The sequence below is a fragment of the Rhizopus delemar genome, genomic scaffold (assembly GCF_000149305.1).
Source record: "Rhizopus delemar RA 99-880 supercont3.3 genomic scaffold, whole genome shotgun sequence".
Classification (NCBI taxonomy): domain Eukaryota; kingdom Fungi; phylum Mucoromycota; class Mucoromycetes; order Mucorales; family Rhizopodaceae; genus Rhizopus; species Rhizopus delemar.
In genome coordinates, this window is record NW_027137829.1 from 352,374 (window position 1) to 378,373 (window position 26,000).

Sequence of the window (26,000 nt, forward strand, 5' to 3'; positions counted from 1 at the left end):
CTTCCAAGAAGTTTGCTTTTTAGTGCGAAAAAAAAGACTCTTTTATTATATAAAACGTGGCAGTGCTTTGGATAAAAAAGATACAAGATTCTATGATGGTTTGTGGTTTTATATCATCAATGCAGAACCGCATGTTAATGATGACCATGCTTGGCTAATTCAATAAGGAATAGAACAAGAAGTTTTTGTATGCTTCTTTTCTAGTTCACCAAAAAAAAAAGTAAAAGAATAGGTAAAACATTATAGTAAGAAACGAGATAAAGCATTTTCTTGGTCATTCTTTGCATCTAAATAAAGGTGAATTGTAACCTCTTTTTTCTCTTCAAGGCACTCAAAAGAGTTTTTATTTAGATGCAACCGTATTCAACCAAAAACATTTTAAATTTCCCTTCTTTTTGTAATAAATGATTTTATTCCTAAGGATTAAAAGAAGTCACGTATATGAGAGCGGCATGAACTGAGGAACAAAAAGTAGTGGATTGAACGTGCTAGTCAAGGTTTAATCTGCCACTTTGTTAAATGAACATAGTGCCTTCAGTATCAATTTACGACCTTCTAAAAATAGATAATAAAGCTTAAACTTAGTTAATAGTTTTATATAATCTTCAGATTCGCTTGAACCATTTCAACTACTGACCAACAACCAGGCCTCTTAAGAGTTGGTAGCCTGATTTATTTGAGATTTATTTTTTTAAAATCTGAATCTTTAAGTGTTCATGCAAGTATCAAAATCATCATGCTTATTCAAAACTAGATTTTTTATCTCCTTTAGGAATTTGAGCCACTTGTTTTATAACGGTCAAAAGAATTGTTGCTGTATATAGTTCTAAAAGCCAAGATAGGCAATAAACTGAAAATCCATACGACTAATTCTGGAAATATTATTAAAAGTATTCATTTAGAGAGAGATATATATCAACCTTGTTTATATATGATAGTTCCAGGCAAAGTTACTAAATAAACCAGCAGAAACGAATAAAGCTTAAAATTACGAATAAAAAATGTGGGATATCTCATCGCATTGGGAGTTCTTGTCGAGTAAATTGCGATCTTGAAACATTCATCATACTAAGAGGTTTTTGAATCAAGTTACAATGTGTTCAAGAAACCCAGCTTAGGAGTTTCTGATGCTTTATCTTGAAAACAGAAATAAACGATAAAAATAAACTCGAGTTGCAACTGAAAATACTATTAAGCCGCTTTCCCAGATAGTCAGGCAGTCCAGTAACTATCTTTGAATCAAGTGATCTGAAGCTGCAAAGGTATGCCCTACCATTTCTGTAAGATTTTTCAGGACTAAATGCGTTCAAACTCATCTTTACCCTCCAAGCGACTTGATCACACAACCAACATTTATTAGCAAGCTGTGATATTACAAGTATTATAAAGCTTACTTAATATTAATAACAAAACAGCATATGAGTATAGTCTTGCAGATCTACTTACTAACCTGAAAATTGATATAAAGTTACTAAAAAATATTTGGATGCTTCATTTTTATGCTCCAAAGCCAATTGATAAATGTAGGTAGTTTTACTTGCAAAGCTTTCACAGTAAATAAAGAACGTTTGGTAACAGTATTTTTTCCTTTTTTTTTATAAAAAAGAAAAGTGTCTTATTTAACCATGCCATTGCTACTTTATCATTTCAAAAATGAACAAGATCATAACTATGACAGTGGTAAATATGAAAGGCTCTTGTAGGAATTATACATTTACCTTGAACTATTATTAACTATTGTTTGATGCTTGATTTCACACAGCCAAAAAAAAAAGAGTTATTGATGATATAATCAGAATAGAAGAAAGAGTCTTTTACCACTTAATATATATGTTTGAAAGGTCAAAAAGAACAAGTTCCCCCTGTGATGGACATCATTCAAAGTTAGCTTATTTTTAATAAAACTTGCCAATTTGGATATAAAATGTTTCTTGTTAGCGATAGGTCTATATTATTCTAATATTGGGTTATATGTGTCAAAGTTTCATATAAAAATAATGCAGTAAGACCTGGCAAAAGCGAGGCTAAACATGATGATATACATTATAGAAAAGCCAATGAAAAGCAAGTATATATATTTATTCTCCGAACACTATTTTTAGAAAGTTATCCACTGACATTGGAGGAATTGCAAAGAGAAATGATAGATTGCAAAAAAAGACCTTTTTTTATAAATGAATCATTATGTACTGTTGGATGCACTGATCAGCGTAAAGGATAATAAGCTTTTATGAATTTTAATAATTTTAAACAGTCATAGTAATTTATGTTGTATGTTGGAGACTAATAAATTACCCAGAAGGATGTTGTACAACCTGCATTTCAGTCACTGGGAAAAAAAAAATCATGCAGTCTGATTCTCACGGGTTCACAATGAAACATACGATTACCAGTTTGAAGTGATTGCTGCAGTATTTCGATTTTAGGACTTTTTTTTTTCATCCCCTTTCTCCCCTTTCCCTCTTTCTCTTTTGCACCCCCTTTTTCTTTTTCTTTTTTAACCTCCTGAATTATTTAAACAACGATCTTTTTTATTACATGGCACACACACATCATAACTGAGAAAACCAGTTTTTTAAAGAATGATTCTTGAGCAGTAAAATTCGTGTAACAATTGCTCTTTAGCATTATAATCCCAGTATGACTTCCAAATAAAGCATCTTGTTTAGTAGCATGACGTTGAAAAAGACATTTGTTATTTTCTTTTTTTTTTTTCTTGTTTCATTCACTTTTTTTTTATTATTATTTCTGTATGGACGATTTTATTTGTTTAGCTATGGCCTCACATTATACAGAAGAACCTATATCAAACAATAGACAATTTAGACAGCCAACTACAAATCAAGCCAAAGTTCACATCCGAATTGTTCCCAGTATTGATAATCCCAGTCGTAGTTTAATATTTAATATTATTGAGAGAGACCTTGAAGCAGGACATGTCATCAAGATTGGTAGATTTACTGATAAATCTTCTTTAAAAAATCATATATCATTTAAAAGTAAAGTCGTCTCTCGATCTCACTGTGAAATTTGGTTAAATAATGATGGAAAGGTAAATTGGAGCATTTTTTTTTTGATTCACATGCTGACCCTGTTACAATAGGTGCAATTAAAAGATACGAAATCTTCTTCTGGTACATTTGTTAACCATGTGAGATTAAGCCCAGCAAACCAAGAGAGTAGAGCAGCAGAGATAAGGGATGGTGATTTAATACAACTTGGTGTTGATTATCAAGGAGGGTATGAAGAAATCTATCGTTCGGTCAAGATGCGATTCGAAATCAATCGTCAATCACAAACCAAGCAAAGTTCGTATTCGATATCAGCCTTTAATAATTTACGTAACATTACAAGTAACAAACAACAGCTGACAACATCATCTGATGTTGAAGAGTGCTGTATTTGTTTGTATGCCCTGGCTCCATTTCAAGCACTCTTTGTTGCTCCCTGCTCCCACACGTATCACTTTAAATGTATTCGTCCGTTATTTGACAGTTATCCGGGATTTCAGTGTCCTGTCTGTCGTACATATTCTGACTTGGAAGCAAGTGTCGCTATGGAAACAGAAGAAGTGATTGAAAAATTTGGCTTGAAAAGTTCACATGATAATCATCATTTATCCTCAGAAGAAGAATCGGAAGACGAAATATTACACCCACTGCCATCTCAAGTCATCCTGAGTGATCCACCACTGTCAACCACCCTGGTCGCTTGTACAAATAGTCTGTCAGGTATCATGCCACAATCAGCTGCAAGTGACGTAGAAGGTAAGAGAGTGATGATGCAAAATGAAAATTTTGGTTTTTAGTATTAAAATAGTAATTATATCAGATGTAGAAGATCATCATCAGGTTAATCCAAGCACAAGTGTCTCTGCGGAACAAAAACAAAAAGCATCAAAATATAATGGAAACTTTGTTGAAAAAATCAAGATGGCCTTCTTAAATGAAAGGCGTAAATCGACGTTTAGTAAAAAACGTATGAACAGTAACGGAACAAGTAGCAGTAGCAGTGATGAACTAGATAGATCCGATACTTTTTTTGATTTATCTAATCACCCTCTCACTCATACCCTCTCTCGTCAGTCAACTCATAACAATAATCTTGCTGGTATTGCTGAAGAGATCACATCAAACCTCTCACACTAATTAAAAGCTATTACTCTAATATTTCTATCTCATAACCGGAGTATAAAATAAAAACTTGTACCTATTTCAAAAATTAGAGATGCCCCTGCCACACACATGCTTCTTTTTTTTTATTAACCAAAGCAAATGACAGACTTGATTGAGTTGATGAATAAACTCCAAACCGTAGCTGCCTCGGTTGGAGCAGAAAATTCTCTTGATTTACCACTGATCATCGTTGTCGGTTCCCAATCTTCTGGTAAATCCTCTGTCTTGGAAACATTTGTTCAACGCGACTTTTTACCGCGAGGAAGTGGCATCGTCACCCGAAGACCACTTGTGCTTCAACTAGTAACGCTTCAACAACCTTCTGCTTTGGAATATGGTGAGTTTTTGCACATCAAGGATAAAAAATTTTATGAATTCAGCGAGATCCGTCAAGAGATTGAACGCGAAACAAGTCGTTTGGCAGGTGCGAACAAGGGTATCTCAAAAATGCCTATTCATCTTCGAATCTATTCGCCCAAAGTACTCAACTTGACCCTTGTGGATTTACCTGGTTTGACAAAGGTTAGAAACCAAAAAAAGGGGAGTGTTACAGAAATGCTTACTACTATTTTTTTTTATTAAATAGATCCCTATTGGTATGCCTACATCCATTTCATTTGTTGACATATATAACATGTTATTTTCATTTAGGTGATCAACCAATAGATATAGAAAAGCAAATCCGTAGTTTAGTAATGGATTATACTTCCAATCCAAACAGTATCATCCTGGCTGTATCACCCGCTAATGCAGATTTAGTCAATTCGGATAGTTTGAAGATTGCTCGACAAGTGGATCCAGAGGGTAAAAGGACAATTGGTGTATTGACAAAGCTGGACTTGATGGATGCAGGCACAAATGCATTGGATATTCTATCAGGAAAGTCATATCCTCTCAAGCTGGGGTTTATTGGCGTTGTTAATCGAAGCCAACAGGACATCTTGACAAACAAACCCATGTCCTTGGCACTTGAAGCTGAAGATCAGTTCTTTATGCAACATCCAGCTTATCGTAGCATTTCTTCTCGATGTGGGACACGCTACTTGAATAAACAGTTGAATAAGGTACTTAAAAAGAAAGAAAAGAAGAAAGAGAGAGAGAGAGAACTTAAGGATTTTTGACATGTGTTAGATCTTATTAATACACATTAAAGAGAAACTACCTGAACTCAGAACTAGACTAGGATCACTCATCAGTCAAAAACAACAAGAATTGGCACAATATGGAGAGTCGAGTAGAGCAACAGAACCTATTGAAAGGGGCCCACTTGTTCTTAGATTATTAACCAAATTTGCTAATGATTTTATCGCTGCCATTGATGGAACATTACCAGAGATGTCTACCAAAGAATTGTAATAGAAATATATATTCACAATTGATGAGCTAACCTTTCTTCTTTGATAGGTGTGGTGGTGCACGCATCTACCACATCTTCAACAATATATTTAAGCAAGCCTTAGACGTTATACCCCCCTGTTCCAATCTAAGTGATCATGATATCCGCACTGCTATTCGAAACTCAACTGGCCCTCGTCCATCACTTTTTGTACCTGAACTAGCTTTTGATTTATTAGTAAGACCTCAAATTAAGTTATTGGAAGTCCCTAGTTTAAAATGTGTAGAAATGGTCTATGAAGAGTTGATGAAACTTTGTCATCAGTCAGACACAATAGTAATATACTTTTTCTTTTCTACACGTGCATTGCTAATACGTCCATGTAGGAGCTGTTAAGATACCCACGACTTCACCAGAAATTATCAGAAGTTGTTTCAGAATTATTAAGAGAAAGATTGGGACCCACAGTGACTTATATCGAAAGTTTGATTGCTATTGAAAGAGCCTATATCAACACAAACCACCCTGATTTCCTAGGAGCAGCCGGAGCCATGGCCAACTTGGAGCAGGAGGCGAGAAAAAAGAAAAAATCAGAAGCCCTGAGACGTAAACAATTTGTGGAAATGAAGCAAAAAGCTGAATTAGCCAATGAAACATCAAGACAGCAACAAGAAACTGCCACAAAAGAATCCTTGCTAAGTTATTTTTTTGGTGGAGCAAATAATGATGAAAAATCGACAGTGGGATTGCAAGAGATGATGACAAAAGCTCAATATGCACCGTTCATGTCTGTGAACAGCTTGATGCAAAATGAAATGATTAAAAAATTGGAACAAACTTCATTGGATGATGAAGTGGCAACTGATAGAGAAGAATTAGAAACACAATTGATCCGTAAGACTTGAAACATCTGTGATTTACTTGTACTTATTTTGTTTTCTCAGGTACTTTAATCACGAGCTATTTTAATATCGTCAGAAAGAATATCCAGGACTTGGTTCCTAAATCCATTATGCATCTATTGGTCAACCATTCTCGGGAATCGGTACAAAATAGACTTGTTTCAGCCTTATACAAAGAAGATAAATTTAATGAGTTATTACAAGAAGATGAAACAATCGCAAACGAAAGAGAAAAATGTAAAGATATGTTAAATATGTACAAACAAGCGTTTGAACTTATTAAGAATTCAATGTAATAATAATTAAGCCTAAAGAAATAAAATAGCACTGAAATTATTGTATTCCTCTTTATTTTACTAACAGTCGCAATACATGACTCCAAAGAAAACGGTTGCCATCTGCACACGCAAGCTACAGTTGACATGCACTCAATCCTATTCGGTACATGATGCACTGTAGGCAGCTTGTTTCGAGTATCGCGTTACGATCAAAGCCACACCAACAAAAGGAAATCTTATTTAGATAAAGCATTTGGCAGAATTGATGAAAAGGCCTTACTTGTAAAGAAATCAGATGATGTCTTGGCTGATGGGAGGATGAACCTGGCTGTCCGCTGTCTCAAGGATTTACCAGCTGCTTTATCTTCTACTACACAGTTGGGTGCTATCGTGGAAGGCAAATATCCTGGTGACGCATTTGTTTTGAATGGAAATAATGAGGAGAACATTAAAGACTTTAATAACGGGGGCTGTGATTGGCACAGGCTCACAAAGAAGAGTTGCTCAATTAAAGCAAGGATAGCCTCATTTGGAATTTGCTGACCTGGCAACTACAAAAGGAAAACTTATTTTATTGTGAAGTTAATAACTATATAAAACAGAGAGACAGTATATAGGATTTAAAGAATTGGAAGTCTGAAAAATTAAATCTCAATTTGTTAGCAATACTTCCTTTGCTGGCTTCAATGATAAAAACGAACTCTTTAGTGATATTATATTGGCTGAATTCAATTGACTGTATCTCGCACAGACTATCTCCTTCAGACTATGTGCCATATCTCAAGGCGCACGAGGTACCGAATACAGAGAAAGTGATTATGAAACGTTGGTTTTTATAATGTTGTAGAACAGAGTCTGATCATAACGTTGAATAATCACAACTAAAAGAAGTATATTAAAATTGATAAAGATAATAACTTAAACTTTTATTAAATAAAATATACTGTTCTTCCTTTATCATTAAGACACAAGTATCATTTCCTTGATACGCGTATTAAAAGGTGGTTATAATGTCCGTATTGATGTCAATACAACTTACAAGATGATACTTTTTGATCACACGGTACAGTGACTAGCATAGATGAGTAACAGGCAGTAGAGTACCAAATGCAGGCAAATCTTGAAGGCGCTCACCTAAAGCAGCCAAAGGAAGCGTTGGCAGAGCAATTGAGTCGATTGGCTGTAAACAAGCTATTGGAGAAGAAAGCAAAAAGAAATTTAGCCAAGTTGGGGCATGAATAACATGTTTTGGTTTGTTGTAATAAAAAATTAGGAGAGCTTTACAAGCAACCATTCCCCCCCTCCTTTTTTTTTTTTCTTATTTTAAAAGCAAGCCAATGGTATAAACGGGACCTTGATGAAGTGTTTTATGTATAAAAATATGAAAAAAGAAGAATTAACGAGACCGAACAATAGTTCTCAATTCGAATACTTTTATTAAAGAAAGATTTCAAGGCTATTCATATTCGTTGAGCAAGACTTGAGATTAGATGACAAAAGATAGCTACGACCGATATGATTTGACGTAAGAAAAATATTTTAAACTGATGTTAATAATCAACTGTTGGGATGAAAGCGAAACTTGGCTGTTCAGGGCAGTGACAATTATCAGGATCTGTTCTTATTCAAACTCATCTGTAAAGATTTAATCCAGAATGATAAGACTATATCTTATTGATATGTCAAAACATGACACTCAAAAAGTATTCTTTTGGTTTTATTGCTACTTTGATAATTACCTTACCAGAACATAACATCCTAAACTATCCTTGGCTATCCTAAACTACCATAGACTATCCTAGACTATCAAATCCATTACAATTATTTATTTATTAATTATGATAAAGTTGGATATGACAGGACCTCTTGCGGTTCTTGGATTGGGAAAATAACTGTTGGATATTTGCCATTGGCAAGGTTGGAGCACAGCGATGCTTGATGGTCTCCGGGTGTGCTGCACGAACACAGACGCGTTCAAAGATATCCAAAACTTTGAGAACATCAGAAACCTTGTAAACTAAACCAGGCAAGTTGTTGATGCTGTCTGGAATTTTGATAGTTGCCAGAGGAATCATGGTGTATATGCTTTGGGCGGGTAACGTCAGTAGATAAAACACAACAGTTCGTCCAATGATTTGTATGGCCAAAATTCCTTCAAACAACTGGCTGTCAAGAGCGTCCTTGCTAAACCTGGCTACCTTGATCAGATTCTTGCAAATAATAAAGTGATCGTTGCTATACATGGCAGATTTGGCTTCACCATAGACCAGGGTGGTTGCCCAATTGACGCCTAAAGACTTGGTAATACTTAGGTCTGGCCGGGAGCTTGATGCTTCCTTAGTCTTAGCCTCTAAGGTGGTTTCGTCCAGCCAGCGGAAGTAGATACTATTGTCTGGATCATCAAATAGACCAGCCAAAAAAAGATCAATGTAGCGAGAGCAAAGCTCCATCTCGTTCACGTTTTCTTCGATAGCCACAAGAGGTAAATTTGAAACCAAGTTGCCGATCGCTTTGGCAATTTTCTTTTCCATGGTAGGTAGAGCCAGAGATTTAAAGCTGGTCTCAGCCTCATCCCGGCCAATCTGTTTGTTGATAAACCGATCAAGGATGCTACTGAATTGTGTGGTTGTCACGAGAGGGATGGGTTCGCCCTTGATGCCGTATGCTTGCTGGATATACTCATCGATCATACGCCACTGATCGTAATCAAAATGTGGTTTCACCTCTTCCGGGTATTTATTTCCATCAAGGAGCAGCACTGAAGCGGATGATAGTATCAGTAGCAGATTGCCTTCTAATGAGAGCTTCCATTTGTTTGCTTTGAGCGACATTTTCATGTTGTGAAATGCTGCTGACACATCAAGGCTGTTGATCGCCAAATGCTCGCCCAGCGGCTGATCAAGGTTTACCCCATCGAAGCAAATGGCTTCATCAGACTGTCGTTTTTCTTTCGTCGTGCTTAATCCTGAGATGGATTGGTTGACGCCCACTGATCCGCCTAGCAGTGTGCTGCTGCTACTTTGATCGTGCTCACGCTGCTGTTTAGGGAGATGCTCATGGTGGCTAACCTCAAAATGCGTTTTCATAGCAATCAGTTCGGCACAATGATGCTAGCAAATTGAGCAACCAAAATGAATTGTAACAGTCAGATTTGAAGAAGTAGAGGAATCATTGTGGTATAGGTACGAATTATTATTACGCAATCGTGCCTTGGTGATGCGGCTAGGAAAATCAAACTCATGTGCCTGTGCAAGATGGCGTCGAAGGTTTTGTGGTGTTCTGTGTTTAGGTAGACATAATAAAATAATAAATTATGCTATAAACCAAACATCTCCAACACTAGCATAGTTGAATCATAAAGATCTGATGATGAATTATGTGATATTGGTGTGTAGTTTGTAGTCGATTGAAAGTAATATAAGATAAAAAAGGGAACTTGACAATCGATGAAACTCTTGAACCTCTTTATTGAGTTAAGACAGGAGAGAGTATGATATTTGGTACTTATAATATAGAAACAGTAAGAAGTCAATAGCTGACAACTTTTATTAAGTAAGAAAAAGGAGAAAAACTAACAACTTAGAATGAACACTAGATTATATCGTCTGACTATTAATTGTGTAATCTGACGTAGGCTGGACTGAGATCAATAATAAAGACATCATTAATGACCAAACACGACACTCATCAATGCAATTTAAAAGAAATGCTTTATGTTCTTCCCCAAGAATATGACCCCGACCTGATTTTTTCTTTTTCTCGAAGATGCTTTTAGGGTCTTCGTAATAACGTTTAACCCATCTATGCGCTGCCCAGATATGAATACACAATTGTCTTGCAGCAGCAGAAGTATTCAGGCAATTACTGAGAATAAATGAAAAAATCTAGTTTGGTCTTCATCAGAGTAAACTGTATAGCGTCGCTTATTGCATACCTCCATATCAACATCTTCAATACTCCTTTCATCTGCAACTGGATGTACTACAGGATTAAAAGGTCTTTCTGGAGGTTTATTCATTAGGAATTGAGTACGAGAACTTTTTGTGTCAATAGCGAATAGCTCTTTGTCAACAACATGTCCCTGTCCCATCTTCGTAAAGAAATTGCATACTCATTCTGTAAAATAAAGTGTAAATAGGAAACAGAAAACAATAAGTTTGCATAAAACCTTTTTCCTTTTTTTATGCAAAGAAATTCATTGGATTATTTACTAAGCGACAAGTAAAAATAAACGATGTGTTCGTGACACGGGAACACGATTTTATTTCTGGATCAACCGTCATCGTTGTTGAACACAAAGGTTTTTTGCACGACATCCAATTCAAAAACAGAGACTTTACTTTTTGACTGCATGCATTACAACAATGTATGCAGTGTACTGTTCACAAGAAAGTGAACAAAATCCTATTTTGTATAATGACAGCTCTAAACAGCCAAAATAAAATAAAAGTCAGGCCATTTTTTGAAATTGAGTGTGAAGCTAAGGAATACAGCATACATTAGTAATTGCTATGACAAATAATAATACTATTCTATCTTTAATCAAGCACAACTACATCAACAAGCTATTCTCCATTCAATCGCAGAATTAAACAGGTCGAATCGATGCTTGATGATTTATGAACCATTACAAGCTGAGACTACCAATGATCAAATATGAAGAGTTGCGACAAAAAGCTATTTATTAAAATAAATAAAAAAAAAAAGTATGTTTGCAAACTATTTAGCTTCGATTGTAAGTCAAAGTAGAGGAAGCAACAAAGGTAGCCGTGTAACTCCTTGGAGTTGAATTGGTTCTTGCCGGACTGTTTCCCTATTTTTAAGGTTATAAACAAAGGCGTGCTTGTATAACGATGGGCTTACGTTGGACGAAAAACTTAACAAGACCGTATGATTTCCTCTCAAGAGTGATTCAAACTTTGAGCTCGTCTAAAAAGAAAAATGTTGGTATGCATTACCACGTGTAAATGTACTCCGGTCTTTACCACAACAAAAGAAACTGGAAAACCAGCACTGTTACACTCAGATTTTACAGCAATAATATCGTCTGCCACCATCGCTTTTAGCAATCGATCGACATCTATCTTTGATATAGATTTACCAGCACCATATCCTTGCAATTGATCATATTGATGTTCTATAATACGTTTCAATTTAGATCCTCTAAACACATCACCTAATTGAGACAAAGTAATGCGATCAGGATGAATTTGCTGTAGTAAGCGTGCCATTTGCTGAGCCTCGGTTGACATGTTCTTGAGAAAACTAGTCGAGTGCTGATTGGCTACACAGTTATCACACATCTTTTGGCAGTGAGCGGGATTAAATCTTTCACCAAAGTAACTCAAGATCTGTTTTCGCCGGCAGTCAGCTTTATTATCACAGTATCGCATCATCGTGTTCAGGTTATCTCTCTGCCGCTGCTTTTGTTGCCAGCTACCTTCACCTTGATCAATCAAAAAGTTGTGTGTACGCATATCTGAGAAAGAATAATAGAGACGGCAAATGGCTGGAAGTCCGTCGCGTCCAGCACGACCTGTTTCCTGGTAATAACCTTCAAGAGAGGAGGGCATCGAAAAGTGCACAACATAGCGAACATCTGGTTTATCAATTCCCATACCAAACGCGATCGTAGCTACAATCACACGTATTTTGCCTGTTTGCCATTCACTTTGTACTTCACTACGTTCACTTGATGTCATCTTTCCATGGTAGTGCTTTGTAGATACACCATAGGTAGTTCTTAGAGCCTCGGCAACTTGTTCACAATCCTTTCTAGAGATACAATAAATGATACCAGATTCAGTATAATGCTGCTTGATGAACTCATTGATATCGGCTAAATGATTGCGCTTGCCTTTTCTTTCTATTATTTCATATCTGTCATAATCATTTCTGTTAGAGAATACAATGACTATTCCTCTTGTTTAAACTTACACTAAATTTCTTCTATTGAAACTTTGTTTTAATATCTTACAATTTTTCATACTCAAATTATGTATCACATCCTTTTGTACAGCATCATTTGCAGTAGCAGTTAGTGCCATGATGGGCACATTTGGATATATGTTTCGCAGTGATCCCAACTGTTTATAATCAGGTCTAAAGTCATGTCCCCACTGTGAGACACAGTGGGCTTCGTCAATCACAAATCTTGCTAATTTATTTCGTCGATGCAGACTGTCCATGACGTTTCTCAACTGATCTGATTTGCTCATCAATTCGGGGGTAATGTAGAGCAGTTGAAGTGTAGGTGTGTCTTGATAGAGATTGTTATAAATCCATTTCTTTTGCTCTGCGGTAACCGAACTATTCAACATACCAGCCGCAATGCCTCTTCCCTTGACCAACTGTTCGACCTGATCTTGCATTAACGACAGGAGCGGAGAAACAACAAAGGTGACACCTTGCGTCTTGTATCTTTGAATAATCGCTGGTAATTGATAACATAAACTTTTACCACCTCCTGTTGGCATCAACACAAAAACATCATCGCCATTCAAGGTTGTATTGATCGCCTCTAGTTGATTTGGTCTAAATTCAGACAACTTGAAATTTTGAGTAAGCGCCTTTTTAACATCTCGAGACCAAGGAAATGTGGGTTCAGTCACAGGTGCTGGGACAGGTGTATTGATGGTTGGTATAAGGGGTATATGCGGCTTGACTGGATTCCTGAAAAAAGGGGATGTGACTTGATTCTCTGTTTGTTCTGTCAATAAAGCTGATTCTGTGGTTGTTGCAAGTGTATTACTACTACTATTAATTGATGGGTTATTTTTGTATGCTGATAGTTTCTGTTCGAATTGTTCAATTTTTTGAACTAATTCTCTTCTTTCTTTCATAAGTGCATCTTGTTCTGCTTTAGACAAACTGCCCATTCCATCAAGAATGAGATTACTTATCTGATTACGCTTATCTTCCAATGTTTTCAATTCGGCCGTTATAAGCTGTTCGTTTTCTTCTGGTGGTGTTTCTTCTTCTACTAATCCAAAATCATCATCAAAGTCAATAGGACCTTGTTCGATTGACATGACATCTTCGCTAAAACTACTATTCTGCTTCGAGTCTAATTTGGGCCGTTTAGTCTGACTATCTGTGAGATCAATGTATTCAGTATCTTCTGCTTCTCGCTTTGATCCAGAGTTTATTCTTCCAAGTCCAGTAGGTTCAGGACTATTATATACTTTTTGTCCAGATTTATTAAAGGAAGTTGAATAGGTAAAATTAGGTGGTTGATACTCTAGAGTATTCTTATTATTGTTGCTACTATTTGTTTCTAATGCTATAATGATATTGATATATATATATGGGCATTATTTGATATGTACGTCTATTGTGTACCTTGTATTCTGGTAATTTGCCTTTGTTCTATGACAGCTTTGTATTTCTTTATATATCCTGTGACGATTTTTGGTTTTATCGAGTTATTAAACCATTCTAGTTGTTCTTTGTAATTAGTTCTTGTCATTATTCATTATTTGTTGTCCTCAGTAATTAAATTATGAAAAAAAAAAAAGTTACTACGTATTTTTTTTTTTTTTTGAACTTTCTGCTACCTTTTTGGCGTTAAATATTTTTGAAACCCAGGTAAAGGTCACTTATTCCAAGCTCAGTTAAACACGAAAAATAAACATTTTTTCTTTTACATACTGTATACATATAATGGAAATCACTAATGGGCCATTCTTTACTACATCAACTGGTCTTATAGACAGTATTGACAGTATGTGAATCATATAAAAATGACTTGCTTTTATGACATTGGAAACAAAAAATAGAAAAGCTCATGGTTGTATTAAGAGATGGACGTAAACTGATTGGTACTTTGAGATCTTTTGATCAGTTTGGTAATATAGAAGAAAAAGAAAACAGCATCTTTCTTGAAAAGACAAGAATAATAATCTAGTAAAACAGCTAATTTAGTGTTGCAAGATACTATTGAACGTATTTATGTTGGACAGTGTTATGGTGATATTCCAAGAGGTATATTCTTAATTCGTGGTGAGAATGTTGTTTTACTTGGCGAAATTGTAAACGAATGCAATAAACATAAAGCAAAGTGGTATTAACTGTCTGATTTAGGATTTGGATAAAGAAGATCAAATCAATTTAAGGCAAGTACCAGTAGAAGAAATATTAGCTGCCCAAAGAGAAGAAATAGAAGCAAAAGAAAAGGTTGAGAAGATTAAAAGCAGAATATTACATAATCAAGGATTTTGTGTGGATACAAGTCAAAATGATCTTTATTAGAAAATACGATAGGGTTGTATGTGTGTAAATATTAAAAAGATGGGTTTTTTTTTTTTTTTTTTTTTTTTTTTTTTATTATTATTATTATTATTATTTGTAGACCAAGTGATTTATCTGTATTTTATACTTCTTTATCAGGGATTTCTGATTGGAAATTTTCTCCATTTACCAATGGTCCTCTTTATTTTTTTTTTTTCTTTATCCCATTGAATCGCCGCCCTTTCCTCCTCTTCCTCAAGGATAAAAAGCGTCTTGTTCTTTCTTTTTCTCTTTTTTTCATATAAAAGATGAAAGTAGAAGATTTATTAGAGTCAATAGAAGAATGTACAATAAATTCATTTGTTAATAAGAAAAGACAAAAGGAACCAGTAGACAAGATGTTGGATAAATTAGATGAACTTTTAGAATTATCCACACATATTTACTTGGATCTTAATTTCCCTGAAGAACAAGAAGAACATTGTGTTGTCAGTTTTAATGATATAAGGAAAGCCAGTGAGATGACCAGTTCAATATTACTAAAGCTTGTATCTTGTGAAATTATGTTTAATGACGAACAAGACGATGAACGTATAGAAAGAGCTTCTAGATTATTGGCTCATATGTCTGGTCGTGGAGGTAATAGAAAAAAAAAATTTTTTTTTCTTTGGTTAATTTGATTTGTTTATTTACAGCTGCGGGGTCGATCACTCGCACATGGCACATTCCGTTCCTGAATTCAGATGGAGAAAAAAAGGAAATGAGGTTACAGTTACATGAACCTTGTTATATAGGAAATGATATTGGATTTAAAACATGGGGAGCTGCTCCTTTGTTAGCAAAGTAAGCATAATAAGTAAAGCAATAATGCAATATAATAACTTGTTGATTAGAAAATTATTACAAGAAAATTTAATACCTCATCTACCTGAATGTAAAGTACTTGAATTAGGTGCAGGTACTGGCATGGTTGGTTTAGTATGCGATCAGTTAGGTGCTACTAGTGTACATATGACAGATTATCATCCAAGAGTATTAGAAAATGTAGCTTATAACATTCGATTGAATCACTCTCAAGCCACTACATCCAAACTTGATTTTATTGAAATAGCCCATAGTGACGATGAGCAAGAACAATACGATATTGTGATTGCAAGTGATTTGCTTTATGAAATTGAACATGCACAATATCTTCCAGTGGCTGTTGACAAATTAACAAAGAATGAGTTTTATTTCATGATACCTTTAAGAGATACACATTGGAAAGAAGTTGAATGCTTTCAAGAAAAGATGAGATTATTTGATTTTACATTAGTTGATATGCAAGATATTCAAGTAGAAGAAGAATTAGAAGGCTTGATTTACTATCGCTATTATTATTACAAACGACAGTCGTCATAATAAATCATATATAATTGTTGTTTAATTATTTCTTTATTTTCTTTCTTATCTTTTAATGCCTAAAACGCCTCCTCTTCTATTACCAACCAATTGGTCTTTGGACGATAATGCTTATAATGATGTTCATAAGCCTATTGAAGAAGAAAGTAGTGAAGGCAATAATGAAAATGATTATATGCTTTTGAAACAAGGCGAAGAGAGTGATTTTATACAACAACAAAGTCAAATACATAGTGCTACATTATTTCAAAAAGCCGATACTCAACAACACCAACAACAAGAAGAGGAAGAAGAGCATAGTTGGGAAGAGACTATACAAGAACTCCAATCAGAATTTCAATCTTATATGGAAGAGTATAAACAAATCAAAAAGTAATACTTGATTCTATTTGTACACTAAATAACTCTTTTTTTTTCTTTGTATAGAGATTTGGATATGAAGAAGAAAGCGCTGTATCTAGAAATTATAGAGCGTAAAGAATACCTTGAACGAAGAGGTGCAGACATTTATCAAAAATGGGATGTATTAAAAGAATTTATATAAAAAAAAATAAAATCTTTTCTCGTCTTTCTTTCTCTCCTTCTAATGTACTTTCTTTTAAATATTCTTTTCGTTTAATTACAATGAGATTGAATCAGCATAAGGTAAGCTGTAGAGATCACCAAGTGCGACAACAGTAGCCTTACTCTTTAATAATTTCTCAGTAACCTACAAAATAATCCATTGAGTAAATCATTCTTTTTCTTTTTTCCATTCTTTTTACCTTGGCAACATCAGAGGCTGAGACCTTTTCAAGGGCTGCAACAGCATCAGCAGCACTGTATTTACTACCACGGAAAGCCTATGTTTAATAGATTAATAAACGCAATTGCATCTTGGTTCTTTTATATGTCCGTACCTGAGCACCAAGGGTTTGAAGACGATCGAGACGGGTTTCAAAACTAGCAGTAGCAGCAAACTTGGCTTGAGCAACACCTCTTGCAAAGTCTTCGTTAGACAAGTTCTTGGCAGCCTTCAATTGTTCAGCGGCAGCGGCAACAGCAACGCCAGTTTGAGCACCAGAGATTTGAACACCAAAGAGACCAGCATCAGAGTAACCAATGTTGAAGGCCTTGATGTGAGCATTGAGCTTGGAGGCAGCTTGGGCCAAGAGGCCGCTACCAACAGTGTGCTTAATGTTCAATTCACCACCAAGAGCATGACGGAGGACTTGAAGAGCAGCAAATTCAGTAGAGTTAGCAGCGGCACCTTCAAAGGCAAGAACATATTCGTTGCTGTGTCCTTCTAAACGGGCTTCACCACCAAAATATTGGCTACCACTTAATTGACCACTGGAACCAGTAGAGAGGTTCAAGAATTGTTCGGCCAAGTTGACAAGTTGTTCGTGTTCAATGCCGGTACCAACAAGGGCAACATTGCCTTGAGTGAATTGTTGTTGAGCAAAGGCCTTGACGGTGGCATTGCTGATTTGGTTGCTGGCCTTGGCAAAAACAGAGTTACCGAGACCGGTACGGAAGGCGAGTTGGTGAGCAGCTTCAAAAGCACTGATTTCAGAATTGGCAAAAGCATTGACAGATTCAGAAGCAGTTTGACTTTTAACATCGAGAAATTCATGTTCCTGATACTTTTGCTTGGTGATAACGTCGCTCAAAATTTCAGCAAATAATTCACTGTACAGAATAAGTTCATTTTTCTTTACTACATGGTTTGTACTTACGCATCACCCTTCAAGAATTCAGCAGCATACACAAGAGATTCACGGGAAAGATCAGCAGATAAGACACCACCAGCGAGTTCAGCTTCACGGACAACACGGAAAGAAGTACGGTTAGCATTATTCTATTAAAAGGTTGAGTTGCCTTGAAAGCTATTTTTGTTCATTCTTTACTCTGAATCCATAGTTCTTTAAAAAGTGAGAAACACCAACATTCTTTCCAGATTCAACTCTAGTGCCGCCATTGACAACGACGGCCAAGGAGGCAGTTTGACCAGGTTCTTGACTGGAAGCAACCTTGACACCGTTAGAAGCAGAAGAAACTTGAATGGCATTGGTAGTAGCGGCAGTGGCGTAAGTAGCCTTTGAAACAGTGTTAATAATGGCTTTGCGAGTTGTGGCCAACATAATTAAGAAGAGTTGGGGGTGTTGTTGCGGAAGAGAAAAAAAAATTGACTAGGGCCTCCTCTCACTCTCTCAATCACTTTATTTTTTGGCGGTTGCTGCACACAACCCAGAATGGCTGGGAGAGAAATTTACGTCATCAGCTGAGAATGAATAATAAAAGATGTCGACTATAACAAGGCGAGTATAAGGCTCTTTTCTTATGTCACTTGTAAATCAAAGCTTGTTTCGACTACAATTCAAGCAGAAGGCTCTTTGGACTTTATCTCCCAACCTCATGAAAGAAAGGGTAGGAATAAAATGACATTTAATTTTTCTAACTGTGTTTTAAATGATATGTCAATGCAATTTACAAGAAAAAAAATGAAGACGCAAAGACGTTTAACATTTTTTGATTCAAAGAAATACATTGAATAGAAAAAAAGGAAATGAAAAGAGAAAACGAACATAGAAAGGATAAATGTTATGAACGAATGTTTATTATCGAAATAGAAAAAATAGTTTATTCGATTAGTCTGATCTCATTTCATGGCAGATAAACATTGATAAAAGCACAGATGAAGAAATCTTTTTTATTGGATTTTTCATTGTTCATCTTTTCACATGTTAGTGTCACAATATCAAGCATTATTATTTTTTAATCCAACATTGAGCTTTTTTTTTGCATTTTTTTCCTTTTTTTTTCCTTTTTTTTTTTTTTTTTTTTTTTTTTTTTTTTTTCCCTTTTTTTTTTTTTTTTTCCCAACCAAAATGAGTTTAGAAGACCAAACCAGGAAGGAAAGAGAAGAAGAGAAAGTGGCGTTGTTAGCAGGCGAATCAAGTAAAAAGAAGTGGAAAAATTGGTGGGTTAGGACAGTGACTACGTTAATGATGATTGGCGCTTTCTTTATGATACTTACCTCTGGTCATATTTGGGTTATTTTGATGGTAATTGTTATTTCAACTATTGTATATAATGAAGTACTTCAAATAGCTGAAGGGCCTGCAAAAGATAATAGCTTTAAATGGTTTAAAACGATGAGCTGGTAAAGAATAAGAAAAAGATGATGAATGGAATATAAACGATACATGATTGTAGGTATTTCTTGGTGACAACAACTTATTATTTATATGGAGAATCAATCATATATTATTTTCAATCTATTGTATTAGTGGATTCAGTACTTTTACCATTTGCCATTCATCACAGATTCATTAGCTTTATTTTATATGTCATTGGTAATAACGCATTGTATGTGGATTGTATGACTAAAATTCCACATAGGCTTTGTATTCTTTGTGACCAATTTAAGAAAAGGGCTTTATAAACGCCAATTCCGTCAATTTGGTTGGATGCATATGGCTTTGCTGCTTATTGTATTTCAAAGTCACTTTATAGTCAATAATATCTTGGAAGGTTTAATTTGGTTTTTTATCCCTACTTCACTCGTCATTACCAACGATATCTTTGCTTATATTTGTGGATTCTTTTGGGGCAGACATCAATTGATCCAGTTGAGTCCTAAAAAGACAGTGGAAGGATTTGTTGGAGCATGGATTTGTACACTTGTATTTGGATTTTTAGCCTCTTCTTTGTTAATGCGATTTAATTATATGATTTGTCCAGTGAAGGTAAGATGGTGATAATAGGAAAAGACAGAGTAGCTTATATAATCTATAAAGGATTTATCCATGTCTGCTTGGTCTGATATCAATTGTGATCCTGTAAATCCCGTATTTACAGCCGTTCCTTGGAATTTACCTGAAACTATAATTTCCTTTATAAAAACTTTGGTAAGCAAAAGAGAAAAAGAGACATTGACAATAACAACTCATTTATTTAAAGTTTCACAAGCAAATAACTACAGTTTGGATTGCACCTGTTCAGATTCATTCATTGGTCATGGCCTGCTTTGCCTCATTGATTGCTCCATTTGGTGGTTTTTTTGCAAGTGGTGTTAAGCGTGCATTTAATGTAAAAGATTTTGGACATAGTATTCCTGGTCATGGCGGTATGACGGATCGCATGGATTGCCAATTCTTGATGGGATTTTTTGCTCATATTTATTATCAAAGCTTTATTAAGGTAAGCTATATTTGTGAGATACAAATGTACATGTACACTAAAAACATCAATAGACAAATCATTTAAATGTCGGTACCATTCTTGCCTCTGCTATCAACAACTTGACTCTACATGAGCAACTAGAATTATTGGAGCGCATTTTAACTTACTTTATTAATCAAGGTATCATGGATCCTTCTGTATTGAAAAAGTGCGGTTCAAGTGCTTTGACTGAACATAGTAGACAATTATTGGAACATCATTTATAATCATAACCTCTTTTTTTTTTTTTTTTTTTTTTTTTTTTTATTATGCACACACTCACACTCACACTTATACAATAATAATAAATATATACACACATATACGCATTAAAGAAGATATACAAAAAACAGTTAAGAAGGATCATAAATAACAGTAATTTCACCATCACCCATTGTAGAATTTGATTGTATTGACAGTTGACTGTGAGAAGTCGATGGACAAAAATAGAAATTGATGCTTCCGCTTCTATTAGAATGAATAGACAATGTTTGCTCAAAAGGTTTCTTGCTTTCTTCATCTGTCACTGGTTTTGTAGATAATATTTTATCAGAATGCGTACTTCCAACACAAGTAAATGAGCTTGAATGAGAATTAGTTGTATTATTTTTTTTAATAGGTTTGGGTATCATTTGAGGGTAATTATAGTCGTATTTTGTCAATCTGACCGAGGACGATCGGTTTATGCTGCCATTGACTGTAATTGCTGCTGATGCAGGTTGAAGGTTCAATGATCGACGAACTACATCACTTGCAAATATAGGTGATTCAGGTCTATCCAAATGAGGTATCTGTAAGGCATGTGCACCTATAATGAAAGGCGAATCTGGATGATTATAATCCATTGGTATCTATTATCACAATATATGTCAGCATACGATCTATTTTGCTTTGTAGGAGTGAGGGAAAATCAAAACACTTGTCTCTCCTTAAAGCTCTTTTTTTTTTTTTTTTTTTTTTTTTTCTTACCTGACTTTCCTGAATAAATCTTGAAGACGATAATGATGACAGTGAGGGCCTTGTAAACATAAAAGAAGGTGTGATCTGTATTTCTTCTTCTTTGTCTTTGGGCCCTAGTTTTCTTCGTTTCCCGATAGACAACAATTAAAATAATAAATGCTGCAGCTAATACTACAAGACCGGATACAACTAATCCAGCTATTAACGCAACTCTATTTGTTGTCGAATCATTATCTCTATTATTAACAAAAAGTTGCCTTGCTATAAGAGTACAAGTTTCACAGTTTGTGCTTATAGTACAGTTTTGCAGACAAATAGTGTTGCAATCTCTCGAAAACTGGCAATCTGTAGCATTTCTTTTTCGTAATATTAAATAGTCTATACTGTAGGGTTAGCTTAACCTTAATATAATTTCAATTAAATAATTCTACCTTTTAGTCGGTCTATCATTCCTTTATTTATTTTTATGTTAATAAAAAAAAGAAAAATTGTAGAAAAACAAAAAAAGAATAAGAAGAAAAAAAAATAGGCTTTTCTTGGCTTGAATCAAGGTACACAGCAGGAAAACTGTAGCTGAGATTTGAAACATTGACTTACCTTTTTGGTCGGTAGAAATCTTTGAGTTTGGAATAATCCAAAATAGTCCAAAAAAGGATTTAGAAAAAAAATCAAAGTAGTATGGCTTATTCGTATTTTATTTGTTATAATATTTGCAGCAGTCTCAAAGTACTCACAGTACAAGTATTGGATATATTTAATTCAGTCATGCCTCAATATTTTCAAAGTAGCATCGGAGTTTTTTGTGGGCTTACATGTAATGGAGAAAGTGGTTATAAGGGGAATCGTATCAACTCTTCTGTTTTCCTCACGGCAAACATTGTTTACCTCAGGGCTGCTCCTAAACTTCCATCTTTATTGCCCCTTTTTGGTCAAGTGTCTGATACAGTAGCACTTTCAAAAATTTTAAAACTACTCTGGTATACCGTCTGCTAATTTTGCAGTCATGTATATCATGTTTATGTGATTTTAAATGCATTTACGCCTATAAAAACAGCGTTTTTGATTTTTCATTGCTTGAATAGGGAGAAGGTAAGAGAAGAAGTACATATTTATTGGTTTTTAGATCAATCTTGCAGATCAAATTATATTCCACTACTTAAAATGGTTGAATTAAAGCCCAATCGTTTGATTTACTGACAATAAGCACGCCTTTTGACAGGCCCATGAATCATACAAGAATCCACATTGAGTGTGTGGCGTTTACTTCTTTATTGATTATATTGACATTCGTAGTCAGTAAACAATACGTCAATCTACATTATTTGTAGTGAAATACCATAAAAATTCACACACACACTTTTTTGTTTCTTCCTTACTTTAAAGAGATATAAAAAACATACTATCATCTCTAATATTCATAAATCTTGTTTGTTTTTAGTTTGGCATAATACAACCAATTCAAAAGTCTTGTTTGTAATTAGTATACTTTGCCATGTTTATAAACCCAACATGCTGACAATGTGTATCTTGGTCCCGGTGCACCCATGTGAACAAACCGCATGACTCTACATGAAACAAGGTAAGAATAAAAGTAGATGTTTTCTTTCATAATTGAAGGAAACCTAACGAGAGTACCTATGGTCATCAAGTTAGCTACGATGCTCTAGACAAACAGAAAATAGAAATGTTTTTTTAAAGGATAAGGGACAATACAGCATAGTGTTTTCTGAGATCAACATAGTAACTCATTATCTAGTCTTTAGCTGATTCATTTGTATTTTGCTATCAGTGCTGTTTGCTATTGTTCCGTTTAATATTTATTAAAATCAAGTCGTTTCTGATCCTATTAATGTTTTGAATGAATGATAAAATAAGAAATACCAGTAATCACTTTTAATTTATTCATCAAAAGTGATTCATTATTTTCATTAAATGGCCAATCTTTTTTTTGTTAGCAAAATGAAAAAGGCCCATGCTTATTCAAGGTATTCTTTATTGTGTTGTATCAAACGAATATAAGATTTATTCTAAAGGTACAGTACTTATCCTATCAGTAACTTAATGTATTGGTCATTTGGTTGATGCTATCACCAGACTACGATAAGTCGTCTTCATCGTCAAACAAGCATAACTAGCCATTGTTCTTTTAAGCTAACCTTGACTGTTTTTTCTTTATTTTTTAAGGTTGTGCTTATATTTGATGCTACTTTAAGCAATTGGATGCAAAGAAAATAGGTCATCTCTTGACTTCCCTGTACATCTATAAAATTGAAGCAAGCCACTCATCTATATATTTGTATGTTTTACGGCAAAAAGGAATGCTTTTCATGATTTGCTCTTCATGTTTATATAGAAAAAACTTATTTCTTAGATATAATAGTATATTTTTTCTATATTTGGTTAATTATTTGAATCTGAAATGTCCGTGCTCATTAGTATCAAATAATGCCTTATTAAGATTTAATAAGAAAAGGCATGTGTAATTATAAAATACAAAAGATTGGGTATAAAAATCAAATCTTTATGCATCAATTCATACCTTAAGAAGGGCTCGTGGTGATACCAAAATATTTTTTTTATCTCTGCAAAACTAGAACGCATTGGCTGCAAAAATAAAGGAATACCATTGGGACTTTCTGAAATATGGACATAATAGTGTAACACTTGTAAATAATCTTAGGGTATGCATTCATTCATATATATAAATGAAAGCTTTCTCGCATTCTCTTTTTTTTCACTCTAAAAAACAAATGAAATTTTCTGCTGCTTATTTATTGATCGCTGCTGCTGCCGTTTTTACTGAATCAGTTACTGCTTCCAAAGGAAAGGTGTTTGACCACATTTTGCAAATTTGGTTCGAAAATCAGGTAAAAAAAAAGCTTTCCTCTTTTTCTTACTTGGATTTTATGTAACAAATACTTTACTAGGATTATGATGTGGTTGCAAAGACATCAGGATTTACTAATCTTCAAAAATATGGTATCTTGTTAGATAATTACAATGCTCTGACACACCCTTCTCAACCAAATTATGTTGCATCTGCTGGTGGTTCTAACTATGGTATTACGGATGATTCTACTTCCACTATTTCTGCTAGTGTGAAGACCATCTTTGACCTTTTGGAAAAAGCTGGTTTGACTTGGAAATTATATCAAGAAGACATTCCTTCTGTTGGATGGACCGGAACAAGATCTGGATTGTATGTTCGCAAGCATAACCCTGCTGTTTCGTATGCATCTATCAATAAGAATTCTACACGCTTAAAAAACATTGTTTCGTGTAATGTAATTGGATTTTACAATGAATAGATGGTGACTAATGCTTTATGATAAAACAGCTACTCAATTTGCCACTGATATTGCTAACAAGAATCTTCCAAACTGGATGTTGTAAGTAATGTATTTTAGGTCTTTTTTATTATTAACTTTATAATATATCAGTTATACTCCTAATTTGGACAATGATGGGCATGGTAATTAGAATATTCCTATGTATAAAAATAACTAATTTTTTTTTTTTCATTTTACAAGATACTAATGCTAAAACAGCGGGAGAATGGCTCTCTGATTTCTTTGACAACACATTAAATGATCCTTATGTTATGGACAATGTTCTCATTTTACTCACATTTGATGAGGTAGAGAGAAAGAGATGTATACTTGTTTATGTAAAAGTGTACTAACCGTTATATAGACCGCAACATATTCCATTAGAAATAAGGTATGGTCACTCTTGATGGGTGCAGTTCCTGATGACTTGAAGGGAACAACAGATTCTACATTTTACTCTCGTAAGAAAAAGAAAAAAGCAAACTATTTTCGTTTACTAATTCAAATTACTATCATCATAGATTACTCTATTCTTAGTACAGTTGAGGTAGCCAAATGTTCTTTCTTCCTTTTTCTTTTCTTCACTATTCTTTCCATTCATTCTCTCTTTTTAAAATAGCAAAACTGGGATTTAGGAAATCTTGGTCAACAAGATACAAACAAAAAAATGGCTAATGTATTCAAATTTGTTGCTGATCAAATTGGTTACGAAAATGTCAATATACCCGCTTCTCAAATACCGATGAGTAATTCCGAATTTTAATACTTCCTATTTATTCTGAAAGAAGAATAGCATGTTGATATATATCTTTTTTATATTCAATAAAAATATGTACTATCCAAAGCAAAAAATACACAGAAAGGAAATTTGGCTTTTTACATATTAAAGATGGGATGTTACATAATCATAAATTAATGCACATTCATAATAACCACTGTTTGTACGCTTGTTTCTGTTTAATAAATAAAGATTCTTCTTTGCTCTCTTAATTAAAATAGATAATAAATGATTAGAGTCATCAAGTTACATTTGCGTCACACCGCATTTTTGCTCATAGACTATTTTTTCTCTTTTCTATTGTTATCCGAAAGGTTGTTATAATTAGCTGTATACTATCTCTGCATATGATTGACAAGCATTGAAAATGACTGGTAGAGAAATAAACTATAGAAATATAGGCATT

General features: G+C 34.5%; 9 protein-coding genes across 9 annotated transcripts; 6 read left to right on the top strand and 3 right to left on the bottom strand.

Moving 5' to 3' along the window:
• Positions 1-2,776: 2,776 nt before the first annotated feature.
• RO3G_04349 (uncharacterized protein) lies at positions 2,777-3,819 on the top strand (the record flags this gene model as incomplete). The annotated part of the gene is made up of 3 exons (XM_067658939.1): positions 2,777-3,052; positions 3,104-3,767; positions 3,809-3,819. 3 exons carry the CDS (start codon positions 2,777-2,779, stop codon positions 3,817-3,819), a joined length of 951 nt encoding a protein of 316 aa, XP_067515040.1.
• Positions 3,820-4,274: 455 nt separating this feature from the next.
• RO3G_04350 (uncharacterized protein) lies at positions 4,275-7,234 on the top strand (the record flags this gene model as incomplete). Its single annotated transcript, XM_067658940.1, has 8 exons — positions 4,275-4,697; positions 4,762-4,771; positions 4,827-5,239; positions 5,307-5,527; positions 5,580-5,748; positions 5,898-6,405; positions 6,456-6,650; positions 6,873-7,234. The coding sequence occupies 8 exons, from the start codon at positions 4,275-4,277 to the stop codon at positions 7,232-7,234; spliced, it is 2,301 nt and encodes a 766-aa protein (XP_067515041.1).
• Positions 7,235-8,523: 1,289 nt separating this feature from the next.
• Positions 8,524-9,528, bottom strand: RO3G_04351 (uncharacterized protein; the record flags this gene model as incomplete). The annotated part of the gene is made up of 1 exon (XM_067658941.1): positions 8,524-9,528. One exon carries the CDS (start codon positions 9,526-9,528, stop codon positions 8,524-8,526), a length of 1,005 nt encoding a protein of 334 aa, XP_067515042.1.
• A 1,886-nt stretch (positions 9,529-11,414) lies between these two features.
• Positions 11,415-13,722, bottom strand: RO3G_04352 (uncharacterized protein; the record flags this gene model as incomplete). Its single annotated transcript, XM_067658942.1, has 4 exons — positions 11,415-11,504; positions 11,555-11,620; positions 11,677-12,557; positions 12,681-13,722. 4 exons carry the CDS (start codon positions 13,720-13,722, stop codon positions 11,415-11,417), a joined length of 2,079 nt encoding a protein of 692 aa, XP_067515043.1.
• A 755-nt stretch (positions 13,723-14,477) lies between these two features.
• RO3G_04353 (U6 snRNA-associated Sm-like protein LSm1) lies at positions 14,478-14,760 on the top strand (the record flags this gene model as incomplete). The annotated part of the gene is made up of 2 exons (XM_067658943.1): positions 14,478-14,538; positions 14,615-14,760. 2 exons carry the CDS (start codon positions 14,478-14,480, stop codon positions 14,758-14,760), a joined length of 207 nt encoding a protein of 68 aa, XP_067515044.1.
• Positions 14,761-15,318: 558 nt separating this feature from the next.
• Positions 15,319-16,321, top strand: RO3G_04354 (uncharacterized protein; the record flags this gene model as incomplete). Its single annotated transcript, XM_067658944.1, has 3 exons — positions 15,319-15,559; positions 15,715-15,763; positions 15,814-16,321. The coding sequence occupies 3 exons, from the start codon at positions 15,319-15,321 to the stop codon at positions 16,319-16,321; spliced, it is 798 nt and encodes a 265-aa protein (XP_067515045.1).
• Positions 16,322-16,940: 619 nt separating this feature from the next.
• Positions 16,941-18,444, bottom strand: RO3G_04355 (uncharacterized protein; the record flags this gene model as incomplete). Its single annotated transcript, XM_067658945.1, has 5 exons — positions 16,941-17,030; positions 17,086-17,163; positions 17,221-17,992; positions 18,040-18,161; positions 18,211-18,444. The coding sequence occupies 5 exons, from the start codon at positions 18,442-18,444 to the stop codon at positions 16,941-16,943; spliced, it is 1,296 nt and encodes a 431-aa protein (XP_067515046.1).
• Positions 18,445-20,112: 1,668 nt separating this feature from the next.
• RO3G_04356 (uncharacterized protein) lies at positions 20,113-20,754 on the top strand (the record flags this gene model as incomplete). Its single annotated transcript, XM_067658946.1, has 3 exons — positions 20,113-20,214; positions 20,267-20,506; positions 20,560-20,754. The coding sequence occupies 3 exons, from the start codon at positions 20,113-20,115 to the stop codon at positions 20,752-20,754; spliced, it is 537 nt and encodes a 178-aa protein (XP_067515047.1).
• Positions 20,755-24,237: 3,483 nt separating this feature from the next.
• RO3G_04357 (uncharacterized protein) lies at positions 24,238-25,579 on the top strand (the record flags this gene model as incomplete). Its single annotated transcript, XM_067658947.1, has 8 exons — positions 24,238-24,354; positions 24,415-24,766; positions 24,825-24,876; positions 24,928-24,959; positions 25,036-25,124; positions 25,181-25,277; positions 25,338-25,363; positions 25,436-25,579. The coding sequence occupies 8 exons, from the start codon at positions 24,238-24,240 to the stop codon at positions 25,577-25,579; spliced, it is 909 nt and encodes a 302-aa protein (XP_067515048.1).
• Positions 25,580-26,000: the final 421 nt, after the last annotated feature.